Below are 15,638 nucleotides of genomic sequence, written 5' to 3'. Positions count from 1 at the left end.
CCTTGCTTTAATGGAGTTGACTATATAGAGGGTCTGGATGGGAAGATCTGTTTTAGCATTTTAATTACTTAATGTACTTGTTGCAGCAAAAGTGCATTAACAAATGCAGATCAATTTCTCCCATCAATCTATGTCCACTCTTACTTCAGAACAGTCATTCATTTGTGGGATAACATCTGCCAATGAAAGGTATTACAAATAAAATGCATCTGAAAAAATGAACTGTTCTTTAGTAATCTCTTGTTCTCATGTGGTTATGCATGATAAATCTTTATAATGATATCCGGCAACGAATGAGAAGTCAGTTTATAATATGACTGTTTGGTGTGATGTCTGCAGCCAGTCAACAGCAAAATTGCTGAGGATGCTGTGGATTTTTAATTCATTTTCTGAAATTTTTGCTGACCAATTTAATACCATGTGGTGTGGTCAACACGTCTGAAGGATGGGATGCCATTCAGAGAGATCTAGACAAGCTTGAGGAGCGGGCCCAAGTGAACCGCATAAGGTTAAAAAAAATCCAAATGCACCGGCTTGCACTTGGATTATGGCAACAGCTGCTATCAGTACAAGCTAGGGAATGTAAGGGAAAGGGCATCAGGGTACCAGTGAATGGCAAGCCGAACATAAGCCAGCAACGTGCCCTTGCAGTCCAGAAAGCCAACCATAACCTGGGCTGCCTCTAAAGAAAAGTGGTTAACAAATCGAGGGAGATGATCCTGCCCCTTTGTTCTGCTCTGGTGAGGCCTCACCTGGAGTACTGTATTCAGATGCAGAGTGCTCAGTACAGGAGAAACATGGTCCTATTCAAGTGTGTCCAAAGGAAAGCCACAAAAATGGTCCAAGGGATGAAATACCTCCCTTAGGAGGACAGGCTGAGAGCTGGGGCTTTTCGGCCTGGAGAAGAGAAGTCTCTGTGGAGGTCTGAGAACAGCCTTTTAATATCTAAAGGGGAGCTCTAGGAAAGAAGGGGACAGATTCTTTAGCAAGGTCTGTTGTGATAGGACAAGGGGAATTTCAAACTAAAGAAGGGAAAATTTAGATTGGATATAGGAAGTGTTTGTTTGTTTGTTTGTTTGTTTTATCATAAAGGTTATGAGGCAGTGGAACAGTTTGCCCAGAGATGGCAGGTGGTTGTCCTGTTCTTGGAGACATTCAAGGTCAGACCGGACCATGCTCTAAGCAGTCTGGTCTAGTTGTAGGTGTCCCTGTTAATTGCAGAAGAGTTGGACTATGTGGCCTTTAAGTGTCCCTTCCAACTCAAATGACTATGATTCTCAGGTAAGGGCAACTCTGTCTTTCTCAGCTGCTGGATGTGGACAGACTTACTTGTGCCAGCGGGAATAATAGTTATGCATTCAGATTTAGTGCAGATCATTTCATTTAAGATGTGGAAAATTCAGACCTATGATGGGTCTTATGTCTGATGGTGTTTTTATTGTTATCAGATATTTAGGTACTTTGTTTTCCAGGATAGAATCTACAAGTTCAATTTAGGTTCATTTATCTGATATGTAGTGAATGGAGGAAACTAATTGGGTGAATAATTATATTCTCAAGCAGGATGAAGATTTGTAGGTATAAGCATGTGTGTATTTTACAATGCTGATCTGAGATCTAATTAATATTTTTATTCAATGAAAACAGGAAGAGCCTCAGCAGGAATGAAAATAGTACCATATGGAAACGCACAGAAAAGACAGGGATGATCTCAGCCATAGGAGGGAATTGGACCCAGCTGTATTGAGACTTAGGTTACAAAATAACTGCAGAAAAGTATCAGCCCTCTCATTTCTAAAAGGACTCTTTACAAACTTGGTCTGAAATGGTATGATTATTGAGGAGTACTTGATTTCTGCATTTTGATTGAAGAAAATATAGGTTTTATTCTTCATTATTTAGATAGAAAACCACAGAATCATAGATTGGTCTGGGTTGAAAAGGACCACAATGATCATCTAGTTTCAACCCCCCTGCTATGTGCAGAGTTTCCAATCACCAGACCAGGCTGCCCAGAGCCACATCCAGCCTGGCTTTGAATGCCTCCAGGGATGGGGCATCCACAGCCTCTCTGGGCAACCTCTGTCGCCACCCTCTGTGTGAACAACTTCTTCCTAATATCTAACCTAAATCTCCCATCTTATTTTAAAACCATTCCCCCTTGTCCTAGCACTATCAGCTCATGTAAACAGCTGTTTCCCCTCCTGTTTATATGCTCCCTTCAGGTACTGGAAGGCCACAATGAGGTCACCCCAGAGCCTTCTCTTCTCCAAGCTAAATAAGCCCAGTTCCCGCAACCTTTCCTCATAGCAGAGGTGCTCCAGCCCACTGATCATCTCAGTGCCCTCCTCTGGACCCGCTCCAAGAGCTCCATGTCCTTCCTGTACTGGGGACGCCAGGCCTGGACACAGTACTACAGATGGAGCCTCACAAGAGCCCAGTAGAGGGGGACAGTCACCTCCCTCTCCTTGCTAGCCACCCCTTTTTTAATGCAGCCCTGAACACAGTTGGCCTTCCGGGGTGCAGGCGCACACTGCTGGCTCATATCCAGCTTCTCATCCACCAGGACCCTGAAGTCCTTCTCCACAGAGCTGCTCTCAAGGAGATTGTCGTCGCTCAGTCCAGTTAGAATTCTCTCAGTTTCTTGTAGCATCAGAATAGTTGTGTTCAACATACATCTTATATACCATTCACCTACAAACAAGAAATTCCTGTTCCTCTAATCAGTTAATTGGCCCTAGCTTCTCCTAGAGAACAGTGCTGAAGGATGAAAGGTTTCTCAAGAGTGACAAGATTAGCAATGCATACAGAAGAACCTACTGTTTATCCCTAGACTCAACTCGCTGTTTGTTTTCTGTGTTACGTTCCAGTCTCCCAAGGTTTCACAGTGATACAGTCTGTCTAATAATCTGATAAGCTCTTTGGTGACTCAGTTACATTTTCTTGCGCAGGAGATCTTTCCCCAGTTTGTCTAAATACCTGGGATTGACCTGACCTAAGTGCAACACCTTGCACATGGCCTTGTTGAACCTCGTTGGGTTCACATGGGCCCACTTCTCCAGCCTCTCCATGTTCTCTGGATGGCTTCCCTTCCCTCATATGCATTGATCAGACTACTCAGCTTGGTGTCATCTGCAAACTGATTCCATCATCACTCAATTCCATTATCTATGTCATTGATAAAGATGTTGAAGAGCATCAGTCCTAAGACTGACTCTTGAGGGACACCGCTTGTGACTAGCCTCCAACCACAGAATTACCTGAGTTGGAAGGGACTTCAAAGATCATGAATCTCCAACCCCACTCTTGCATAAGAGCACCTCCCTGTCCCTGCTGGCCACCCCTCTTCTGGTGGAGCCCAGTATGCCATTTACTTTCCAAACTGCATGAGCACACTGCTGGCTCATGTTAAGTTTTTCATTCACCCAGACATAGAACTGGTGATCAGAACCCATTGGCTGCATCCAGCCAACCACATCTTAATGCATTGTACTGTCCAACTTTCATATCCATACCTCTCCAATTTAGAGAGAAGGATGTGGTGTGATGCCATGTTCTGCTCACAGAAAGAGCATATTTGCAACCATTTTGGAGATATTACTCATGTAAGCTTAAGGAGCTATGAACTCCAGGCACCTCCACAATTTGGTGGTATCTCAGGTGTGGTTGTATAATTTGTTTCTGCTCTGCTTCTATTTTGTCTTCTTTAAAAAAAAAATTCATACTGTGAAAATATTTCTGGAACACCTTTTTCTGAATTTTTACATGATTAACATTTTGAGGACTACCTCAAAAAGAAAGTCAGAGCTTTAGCAGAGGTGGCAGATTCATGAAGCAGTTGGGAATCAAGACTCTATTCACTATTCTGTACAGACTTTCTGTAAAGGAGAGAGAATTTGTATCAGCAAAAACATTCCGAAGAGAGTTTTTGTTGCAGTTGTTAATGATGCATCCGTTCAACAGAAAGAAATAATTCAATCTCCAGAGCTGTAAGGTTTATTCCAGCACTGAGTGTACTTTTAGAAAAAAAGTATTCAACTTTCTTGGAAGAGGGGTAATAGTTCCTTCAGTACTGCCAATGGTTCAGCGAGAAAAATAGGTAAATTTGGGTAAGTTCTCACACTTACTAATTTTATTTGTATGGAGTGAGTGGGAGAAAATAAGGATGGCCCATTTTCTGAAACAATGGAGAAGAAAATCTAGAGAGAAAGAAGTAAAAATGAGAAAAATAAGGAGAAGGGTGTAAAGAGAAGGAGGAGGAGGAAAATTTCTTTAGAGAGCAATGATTTGGTCATCTTCAATCTTGATGTGGGAAAAACCTGTGGTACAAAACCTGCTGTTTTTTTTTTCACTCATGAAATCCCATGAAGTCTCTGTATTTCATAGTTGCATGAGTGTTCATTTTTGATCCTGTACTGATGTCTTTAATCTTTTAGAATAGGAAATGCTGCCTTTTTTATCCTTTATTGTAGTTGTACCATGTAAGATGTAGACATATCCCAATCTGTGTTGCCCTTCTCAATAAGACTGTCATTGTGAATATAGAATATAGAACCACATTTGCAAAAGAGCTGAACCATTGCAATTCCATTCTCTTTAACAGGACAAAGTCAAGTTGTAGTGAATTATGAGAACTAAACTTTGAAAGAGAACAGGAGGAAATTTCTCTCTTGGACCACCTCAAACATCTTAGGTAGTTATGTAAAGGAAGATGTTGCCTCTTCAAAAGTTTGTGTTTCATTTGTGCTATGTAGTTTGGTTTGGTTTTTGAGGAAAACCTTTGTTTTCCTCCTTCTATCTCCCTTAAATTCAGTCCCACTGTCTGCATTGTTAATGAAGATATTAAGCAGTACAGGTCCCAGTACAGATGCCTCAAAAACACCAGTGACCTCCACAAGGGTATCGAGCCATTGACTACATCTCTTAGAATGTGGCCATTTGGCCAATTCCTTATCTGCTAACTAGTCCACCCTTCCAATACATATCTTCTCAATTTAGTGACAAGGATGTTTTGTGAGAGTGTGTCAGTGGCCTTATAGAAGACCAGGTAGAGGACACCAATTGCCTACTCTTGCCCACTGATGTAGTCACTCTGTCATGAGTCACTGTGTATCTTCACCTTGGTCATGTTCCCAAGCTTCCTTCTTTTGGAAGCAAACTCAGGGACAATAGCTGGAAGACACCCAGGTTTTGTATTCATTTGGGATTGGAAAAATGCCAGGTTGTGCATGAACTGAAAAATATCTTCCTGGTCTGCTAGGTTAGATATATCCATTATGTCTCCAGTGAGTTTGCAAGATCACTTTGGCTTTCAGTCTTCTGGGAAGATGTGAGAATCATACCATGAAAATGTTTGTATGCTTTTTAAAGGTGCAGCCTTTCTCAGCCTTCTGAGAAGCTGTTTTCTGGTTATCGTTTTCTGTTGTCTTTTCCAAATCTAAACACCTGCATATACATTTCAGTTTACAAATGTTACAGAAAAACTTCAGAAGTCATGAGAGTCACCATGTTTGTCTGGCTGTGCATCTTATGCTTGTAAAAAAAAAAAAAAAAAAAAAACTATTGTAACCATTTGAACTAAGAATGAAAAGAATGACCTTCAGAAACATTTATCTCCTTTTATATCTATTAAATAATTTCCATAGAGTGCCTCTTCTTGACACCCAGAACAGCTAAGGGTTACGTATCTCTGAGATTATTTCAGAGTCAGATATTTCAGATGCTTCAGCTAGAAGAACTGAAAATCTTTCATCTCTAGCTGCTCATATAATTTAAAAACAGATTGAAAATGTTACTACTTGACTCTGAGACTAAATTAAACCATGTTTCCAAGGTTTCTCATTGCCTTTGAGAAAAGAATATAAGTGCTCATATCCTTATTAGGGTCCTAATTTTTCTGCCCTTTTCTTTGCCAACCTCTCTTCGACAACAATAAAGAATGTCTACTTTCATTTTACTCTGCTGTTCATCATTCCACTACCTGCTCTTCTTCACCTCTAACTTGTCTGAAATGGAAGAAAATGGCTAATTGCTTTAAGAGTATGGATATGGGACCAAATTAAAGACAGCACTTCTACCTTGGTGAGCATGAAAGGGCAAGAACCCCTGAGGTGAGTGTAAAAGGAGATGTAAAGAGTGCTAGTTGGTGTAATTGTCAGAGAGCTGCAGGGATGCAGGGCCTGGAGCTTTTGTGGCCCATAGAGGCGCAAGGTTCTGCAGAGAAAAGGTGATCTGGTGAAAAGGTACAAGAAGATAGAAGTATAAAAATGATCAAGGTTGTGGCTTGCCTGGATCCAAATGAAAGCCTTGCATCAAAGGTATCAAGAGCCAAGTATATGCTTTGATTCACTAACACGTTGAAGTATGGAAGCTCTTTTCTTAAATTTAGGGCTTGAATGCCAAAAGGTATTATATCTTTTTCACGTTTTATTCAGGCCTACTTAGTTTGAGAGTTTCCAGCCCTACATCTTGGGCTCAAGATTTCTATTTGGGCTCAGCATGTATTTGCGTTTGATCTTGGGACATGCTAAGCATCTTCAGCGAGATCTTGAGATCCTTTGTATACTGTCTGCTTGGATGATAATGAATCACACATATACTCTGTAGGTTTATAAAGCTTAATGCAATTTATTATTACAACAGGATTTTCTGGGAAAAGAATAGAAACGAGAAAAGATGAGAAAAGAAAAGATGAGAAAAGATGAGAAAGAGAAAGGGGACCACCAAACATTTATAACTGGAAAATTTCCTTTTTCACTTGCCTACTTGTCTCTACAGCCTCACTGTAGGTGGGCAGCTTGCAGTATATCAACTATGCCCTCAAGCTAGAGATGAGGGCTACGTTATTATACTGCAAGGAGGATTTGGATTGCTCTTCTCATTTTCTATTAATTTTAGATCTACCTTCATCAAAAGTTAAAGAGCCTGAGGATAATTCCGTGCTGAGAATTGTGGAAACTTAATGTGATAAAGGAAGTCTGGATAGGAATGTGATAGTTGTATCTGACTAAACTGCTGTTGTGCCCTGGCACAACAGCTGCAGACATTATGGCAGTGGCTCCCCACTAGACCTGTCAGCTCACTCAGTGTTTCTGTAAGACAAAGCACTGAGGGCTGAGGAAAGCCTTTGTCTTGCCACCTTCACTTATGAGCTGCCCAAGTTGTTCCTTCTGCTGCCAAAAGAGTGGGAAGGAAATGCTGCTAGTGGGAATGGTTGGGAAGGAGCACCGACAGCCTACAGTAGTTCCTGTGCGACATGTTCTCACTCCTGTTTTCTGGGGTTCTTTAACACCCTACTGGGATCCTGTGGTAGAGCTGATCACAAAGGTTTCTTTTAAATATCATTCCATTGAAAAAGTATTGTGACTGATGTTTGCAGACGTGTGTAGATTTTAAAGAAAAATCCAACGACTGAGATGTTCTGAAATAAGCTGTGTTTTACACATTTTTTAATCACTTCAAAATGCAACAGAATGGGAATGATTTTCTTTTTTTCTTTTTTCTTTTTTTTTTTTAAATAATAGTGCATTTAATGTAATCACATTTCTTGCTCCTCACACACGGCCCTGCCTTGCTCTGTTCCCTTCAGGAACACCCTGCTCCCACGGGTCTCCCCATGGCAGCCAAGAAGACCAATGGCATACTTGCTTGTATCACAAATAGTGAAGTCAGCAGGGGCAAGAAGGTGGTTGTCTACTTTTCAAGGCACTTTTACTTTCACTTTTACAAGGCCACACCTTGAATACTGTGTTAAACTTTGAGCCCCTCATAACAACAAAGACACTGAGGCCCTGGAGCATGTCCAAAGAAGTACAGTAAAGCTGGTGAGGGGTCTGGAGCACAAGTCTTATGAGGAGTGGCTGAGGGAACTGGAATTGTTCAGTCTGGCAAAAAGAAGGCTTGGGGGAGACCTTATCGCTCTCTACAGTCCCCTGAAAGGAGGTTGCAGTAAGGTGGAGATTGGCCTCTTCTCTTAGGTAACTAGTTCTAATGGTCTCAAGCTGCTCCAGGGGATGTTCAGGTTGGATATGAGGAAAAATTTCTTCTCAGAAAAAGTGGTTGAGATTTTGTAATGGGCTGCCCAGGGAGGTGGTGAAATTTCTGTCCCTGGAGGTTTTCAAGAAAAAGGTAAATGTAGCACATAGGGACATGGTTTAGTGGGCATGCTGGGGATGCGTTGATGGCTGGACTAGATGATCATAGAGGCCTTTTCCAACCTTCATGATTCTGTATCTCTTTCCTCTCTCCTAGGCGGAAAACTGTTACCTTCTCTTATTCTGTCTTCTTTGAATACCATACAGAACCCACCAAAAACAACATGCTATCCAAATCCTATGCAAAATAGACCACAAGGTATAGAGGATGGACACTGCACTATTTGACTAACGCACTTTATAGACCACTTTAGTGAAATACTGTTGACTTGTCAGATACGTAACTGTTTTTTTGTTGTTGTTTGTTTGTTTGTTTGTTTGTTTGCCATGAGTGAGGAATATCCTTTTTTGTTTGATGCAGAGTTACAAAATCTTTCATGGCAATGCTTCCAATCTGTCTTATTGATGGGAAAACAGAATTACACCTGAAAGATAGAAAAGTATTGGTTTTTTTAATTTTCATGTTTTCATCATGAAGCTAATTTGCAGGTCTGCCATTTTTTCAGCCCCCAGTATCTGTATAGGAAATAATAGCTTGTAGTTATTTTCTGGCTGATTGTTCAGTAAAATCCTAGGTGCTGTATTTTTCTAGGAGTCATCCTAGATAATTACAGTTGTTTCATCAAACCCTGAAATTCTTCTGGAATATAGTGCAGCTATTTGATACATATTTAGAAGTCCTCATATGGGAATAATCATCAGAAGACAAAAAGGCTTACTAACATTACCAGAGATGGAATATATGTTTTTTCCTGCAGAAAAATAACAAGTTTAAACTCCCCTTATAGCCAATGATGTTACTTCCTGGGTAGAGATTTAGGGTCTCATGCTATTCTGGTGGTCTCTCTTCCTCATTGTTTTCCAAAACAGTGTGCTGCTGCAGCTCCCTAGCAGCAGTAATTCAACAGAAGTTTTGCTGACAGAGACTGCTGCAGGGCATCTGGTCTGAGAAGCAACAGGAACTCCAGGTTGAATGACAAGACTCAGCACGCAGTCGGTTTGTTTGCAGTATTTACTAGCTTAGGGCTTATTTATTAAAATACAGCCAAAGTCAGGATGAAATTTTAAGCCTTAGAGTTGGTAAGGTATAATTCAAAGTAGGCAGAAGCTATGTAGTTTATCCTGTGGCATTTTTTTTTCCAGGCTGAAAGAATAACTGGAGAAGCGTAGTTTCTCAGGGCTCCTGATGGGAGTGATCCAGTTTGGTAGAAAGATACATCAGTATTATCCATCAAATTTCTTCTCTCAGATTCACCAACCCTTCTTAGCCTAATCTCTATAATGCCACCACTGATGTCAGTGGCAATGGAAGTCAAGTACGCAGCACCTTGGGAGATGAGATGATCTGGCATTAGTCAGAGAGGAGTAAGCAACGGCAGGATGGAGTTCAAGTGTCAGAAGCAAGGCTGGTACCAGCCTTCTCCCTGGTTGTGTTTTTCTTCTGTTTTTGTTGTGAATCCTTTGGGATTAGGCACTGCCTTTTGTAAATCACTAGAGATGACATGATGAGCTCCCTGAAGCAAAAACATTTGATTCACTTAAAACTAAATATTTCCTCTGTGCAATTCAATATGACAGTAACAATTAACAGACAGTGAAACAAACCTCTGCACCTCGCCTGAGCATTAAGTGAGCAGTTAACATCTGAGAGTGACAATGGTTCTCCTGAGAGGAAGTCTGACCACTTCTGCGCTGAGAAGCTGGAAAGTGCCAGTAGCTCTGACTTCTGAAAGGGAGAAGCAAGGCGTGGCTGTATAACCAAGCACGTCCATTAGTAGAGCCAGGCTCCCAAGGGAGGTTCTAATGTCAGTGCCCCAGGTGAGTCAGTAGAGGTCATCAGGGATTAATGAGTGTCCTGGCATGGAAAAACAAAGTTAACATTCAAATTATCAGTCATCTTAAAGATGAGCAATTCACAAATGGCCAGTGAAAGTGATGATGGCAAATTCATTGCTACTGAGGTGACCTATGCAGACAGTCTCACAGGGGAGATGAGATTTGGACTGGTACAGACTGCCTACGTAAATAATGCTGGTCCTGCAGATGGGAAGGATCCAAGTCCTATAAATCATTCAGAAATTTACTGAGTTTCTCCTAAAAACAAATTGGCTTTTTCATCCCTGCTTCTACTAGGGGAAAGTTTCACAGCCTTGTTCATTTGCTAGCTACATCTTCTTGTTTCTAAATTGCATTTATTCATGGACAGTTATATGTAGCTGTTCTTGTGCCAATTTTGTACTTTCTTGTACCTTACTCTCCTTCCTTCCTGATGTTTTTCCTTTCAGTGTATTAATAGATACAGAGGGGATCTGACTGCTGTGTTTTGCTGAGCTGTGTGCCAAGTTCCTTTAGATCTTTTCTTGAAATCAGCTTGCTGTTTCCTCATCTTTCCTTTGTAGCACCTGTTCCTCATTACCCAGCAATTTTCCATGGTATCCCTTCTTTACTAAAGTCTAAATAAGCTTTTCTGCACTGTTCTTATTTAAAAATAACATCCAATAATAACAGCAACAGCAATAACAAAAAACAAACAAACAAACAAACAAAAAGCTATCATCTGTTTACCATCTGTTTAGAGGGGTATCACCTAGCCTATTTCTCATATGCCAGACATAGCTAATGGACTGGATATTGGGTTAGATTGGATACTAGGAAAAAGCTCCTTACCGGAAGGTGAAGCAGGCTCCCAGGGCAGTGGTCATGGCCCCAGGCTGCTGGAGTTCAAGAAGCATTTTGACAGTGCTCTCAGACACAGCGTTTGATTTTGGGTGGTTCTGTGTGGAGCCAGTGGTTGGACTCAATGATCCTTATCAATCCTTTTCAACTTGGGATACTCTGTTTCCCCTGTTGCTGGTCAAAAGGATGGAGAAAAGTCAGGAGTGATGGCGTGGTGTTCAAACTGGGAAAAATGGCATGGAATGTAGGGGGTGTTTTAATGTTTGGTTTTGTATTATAGTACCCAAACTGGCAGGAAATCATATTAATTTTCCCCAAGGTGACTCTATTTTGCCAGTGATTGTAACTGGTAATTGACCCCCCACTATTTATTTTGACCCACAAGACATTTTGCAATATTTTTTTCTGTTGTTTTGCTGAGGAGAGTGGTTGAGAGAAAGGTTGGGACTTTGACCCTTAGCCAAGGATAACCCATCACAATTCCATGAGACAAAAATCTAAAAGAATTTCCAGACAGCTATAGGAGGTCATTCTTAGGTAAGTATACTGGAAGTAACATGAAGTAACATTATATTAATTCCTCCATACCAAGTACTATCCCACTTCACTGCTGTGGAAATCCACTAATACCATATTGGTGTGATTTTGAAATGCTGGAACTGTGGATAAATTAGTAAGGGTATTTATTTATTTTTTTTTCCAGTTAAATAATGAAAATATGGAAGGTTTTAAAACATAATTCTTGCACTTGTTTTGGAAGACATTAACACCAATATAATTCATTCACCTTCCACCATTGTGCAAGAACAGTGTAAGGAATAGAAAGATCACACAGTTAAATGCTTTGGTTGACAGCATTTTTAAGTGGCTGTTGTGTGTTTAGAATTCTGTAAACTGAAGAACAAATGCAGAGTTTTCATTTCCAAGCCTAAAATGGATACCAGAAATTGCCAGAGATCATGCTGGGACTATTTCCAGGTGGACAAGGACCTACAGGATTGATTATGTAGGGTAATGAGAGATTTCCACTGTAAGTTTCCACTAAAGGTTTTTTTCTCTCCTCATCAAACCGTTCAGCTTTTAATCCAAAAGAGAGAGATCTAGGTTGTTCACTACTACATAGCAAGTAAAGATTTTATTGGTAACTGTAACCTCTATAGCTGTTGTTTATTCAGCAATTCAAATAACACTGGGCTTTCTAACAGTTCATTTCCATGTACTGTTGTACGTACTTTCCTGAAGAAGTAATTCAGCTGTCTTAATGTCTTCAGGATAGACCTTTACAATTCTGATTTTTGTGTTTAGAGGCTGAACACAAATCAGGATGAAAATATCTTCAACCACTTGCGGAGATAACCCTGTTGTGAGGAATTTATAAATGAACAGACCAAACACACTGTAGGAAGGAAAATGCAAAGAAAGAGGCATTGGCATTGGCATGGCTTTTCAGCATCTCAGTGGGAGAGCTGCAAATAAACAGAGGTGTCCTGTGCTACACAGGAGCTTATATGCACTGCCTGTTATTCCTTACTTATGAAAGTGCTGACAAGGGAAAATTCTGTAAGTTTCTTTCTCTGTTTGAACTGAGCTCCTGTTTTCAAACTTTCTGAAGTGTCCTGCATCTTCTGTAATGAGCTGGTGAAACTGCTGGTGTTTTCTTCTCTTTTGTCATCCTTCACTTAAAGTAGGAATCACCTACAGAATAGCAAATAACTAGAACACAACTTCTTTAGATATGATTAAAGCTAATGACATTATGTTGTGTTCCTGTATGGAACAGAATAATGATAATACCTATGTATGAAATGAGTTTTTCCAGGTCTGAGATGAGAACATTTGTTTTCTTTCTGCAGGAGTTTCCTCTTCCCTTATTTTGTATTAAGTATTTGTCTCTCTTTATTTGTTTCTCTGATCAGTGTCTGATCTCACTGCATTTTACCACAGATCTTTCTTAACTCCTCTTTTCCGTACAGAAAGCCAAGATCTTTTTACAACCTTTCCTTATCAGTCACACATTTGGTCTCCATGTCTACTCAGACTGCTGTGAAATAGGATGATCCTGATTAGCAGCAATATAAATTATGACTGTAGCTAAAATTACACAGCAGAAGAAAAGGTTCAGTATTTCTGAGCATTTCAGTTCTTACAGGGGCTTTTGTTTGTCTATGGATACCTAAGATGTTTTCTCAAAGATTTTTTTAAGTCAGGTCAAGCCAACTGTGTAACAGCATGCCATTTCTAATCCTTTCTTCTCAGGTATTACCAGATAAGAGCTGGACTGAAGATTCCATCCAGGATTCCCCACAGGCTGTTTGCTACAATTGCAGAACAGACAGGTAAACTGGTCCCTGAGGACTCTGACATGACTGCAGATGGTGTGACACAGAGAAGGAGGATGTGTGTGGGGAATGGGTGAAGGATGGCCATGAATTTCTGAGTCTGACCTGGATTTTCTTTATGATCTGTGGCTGCTCTTGACTTCATTCTGGTGTGGGATGTTACTCAGACTTCAGGTGTACAGCAGTGGTCCAGGAAAGCACTGTGCAATCCAGATATTACTTAGATGTATATGTATATATATTTTTTTTCCTGGAGTTGCAAGATCTGGGGAGCTTTATGAATTGGGCTGGGACTGAAACATTGACAAAACAAAATTGTATACCGTGGGAAAATTGTTCATTCAAAGACAGTTCTTCACTTCTTGCTGTAAAAATGTACACAGTATTGTGCAATGTCTCCCTCATGCCCTATAGAAGTGGGAACATCTAAGTTAATGAACACTAGTGAGTGCTGACAGAAACCTTTCCAAATCCATGGCCAAGTTCAGACTGAAGGAAACTGATGAAGACTTGGATTATGATCTTTAGTGTAAAGATATCCACTGATAAAGCGATGTCCTACTGTAGGTCAATTGCAGAGTTTTCCAATAGATGTTCTCCTTATATATCTTATAATTTTGACATTTCCAGACACGCATCACAACAATTGCCAAAGCATCAATTAATTTATTACCAACATAGATTCTGTAAGTACTTGTAAAATTTAAACTGAATTTTCTCTGCTGGGATTCCATGTCAGAAAATCAGTGGAAATTCATGCCCTCTTATTTTATCTATGATTTTCCTTGCTGACAGTGGAAGAAGTTGTTTCGCTATTCTATGAGATTCCTGGATGAAAATTGTGTCAGTGTTAATGACAGCTTGTACAGAAAAACCAATAGACTCCTTTTCAGTATTGCTCTGAGAGGACAAAAAACTGTGAATGTAAGATTGATGAGTTCTTCAGTTTGAATATTACATCAAACATAAAAATGCATTTTTTATTATTTTATTACTTTTTACATTTGAACTGATCCAATTAAACATTCTTTCGTGGATTAAATATTCACATCCTTTAATATTTTTTTCCAATTTGAAAGTCTGGTTTAATTAACTAAGATTTAATTATATACTGAAATATAAAATAATTATGGAAACTGTATTTTTATAAAATACAAATAATTATAAAAAATCCAAAGTTGTCTGAAAAAAAAAAAAAAAAAAAAAGATTCAAGAACTCAAACTCTGAGTAAAGAAATTATTTCTGAAAAAAAAAAAAAAATCTATCTCAGTTTGATATACCTTTTTGTATGAAAAAATCCTTAAGGAAGTAAGAAAATGATTTTTCATTTTGTTCTAGTGTTCCTTCATTCTCTGTAAATATCCTAAATTTTCAGCAGATTCTGGCATAAGCAGTCTAGAACTAAAATTCTGGAGGCTGGTGGCCCTGCCTGTGGCAGGAGGGTTGGAACCTGATGATCCTTGGGGTCCCTTCCAATCCAAGCCATTCTACGATTCTATGTGAAGTATAGCTAAAACTTTTCTTTGTATGGAAGAAAAAAAAAACAAAAACAAAAACCCAGCAACACAAAGAAACAATAAAAAAACCCCACACTCCTATTCTGTATTGCACTAAGAATGGCAATTTTATGTAAAGAAAAAACTGAACCATTTTCTCCCTTTCTGTTTTAGTCATGTCAGTATTTTCTTTTGCCTGATACACCTCAGTGTTCTGTTTCCTTTCACTTCTTCTCAAAACAATTCATATTAGGCATGAATAGCAGAGAGGCGAGGCAGGCAGTGTGGTTACAGAATTAGCTGCTGACTTGCACAGTGCTAATGAAATCCAGACTGGAGTTTAATAGCTTTATAGAGATAACATAAAGACAGGGGGTTAAAACTTTAAATGTTTTCTTCTTAGCTATCTATGCAAGTACTTAATTGATTTCATAGGTCTGTGAGAGAGCATTATTTAATGGGACTGAACTTAATGGCAAGGAAGAGGTAATATTCTTCTAATTCTCATGCCAATGAACACTCTCTGAGTTTGGGCATAGCTGGGATAGGAGGTAATTAAATTTCTTCTAGTGTTTCCTAGCATAGCAGTACTATACTAATACAGGGTGGCATTATACAGAATCACAGAGTCATAGAATGATTTGGGTTGGAAGAAACCTCAAAGATTACACAGTTCCAACCCCCCTGGCATAGGCAGGGCTGCCAAACCAGTAATCAGGCACTAGATCAGGCTGCCCAGCAACCTGTCCAACCTGGCCTTGAGCGTTTCCAGGGATGGGACATTTACATAGTGAATAAATTCCTAATTCACCTAAAAGAATGAAGGCAAAAGTAGTTGAGTTTGGTGTAAACAAAATCTTTTTGATCTTTCCCTTATCAGGTTCTTAGCATCATGAGAACTAAGTAAAACTTCGTAGAAATCATTAGTAGTAATATTTTTCTTCCAGTGCATGCAACATTTTAAATTAACTTC

At 39.6% G+C, this 15,638-nt stretch overlaps 1 protein-coding gene across 2 annotated transcripts in view; it reads left to right on the top strand.

The window, feature by feature from the left end:
• FAM135B (family with sequence similarity 135 member B) overlaps nt 1-15,638 on the top strand; it is a 177,190-nt gene that overhangs the window by 75,094 nt on the left and 86,458 nt on the right. For both annotated transcript variants that reach the window (XM_052703566.1, XM_052703567.1), the window contains exon 3: nt 13,086-13,165. In XM_052703566.1, coding sequence (XP_052559526.1) covers nt 13,086-13,165 — 80 coding nt within the window. The remainder of the gene's footprint in view (nt 1-13,085; nt 13,166-15,638) is intronic.

The sequence above is a fragment of the Tympanuchus pallidicinctus genome, unplaced genomic scaffold (genome assembly GCF_026119805.1).
Source record: "Tympanuchus pallidicinctus isolate F22 unplaced genomic scaffold, pur_lepc_1.0 scaffold5, whole genome shotgun sequence".
NCBI classification, from domain to species: domain Eukaryota; kingdom Metazoa; phylum Chordata; class Aves; order Galliformes; family Phasianidae; genus Tympanuchus; species Tympanuchus pallidicinctus.
The sequence above is the reverse complement of the archived record's forward strand: the minus strand, read 5'-3'. Positions and strand labels throughout refer to the sequence as shown.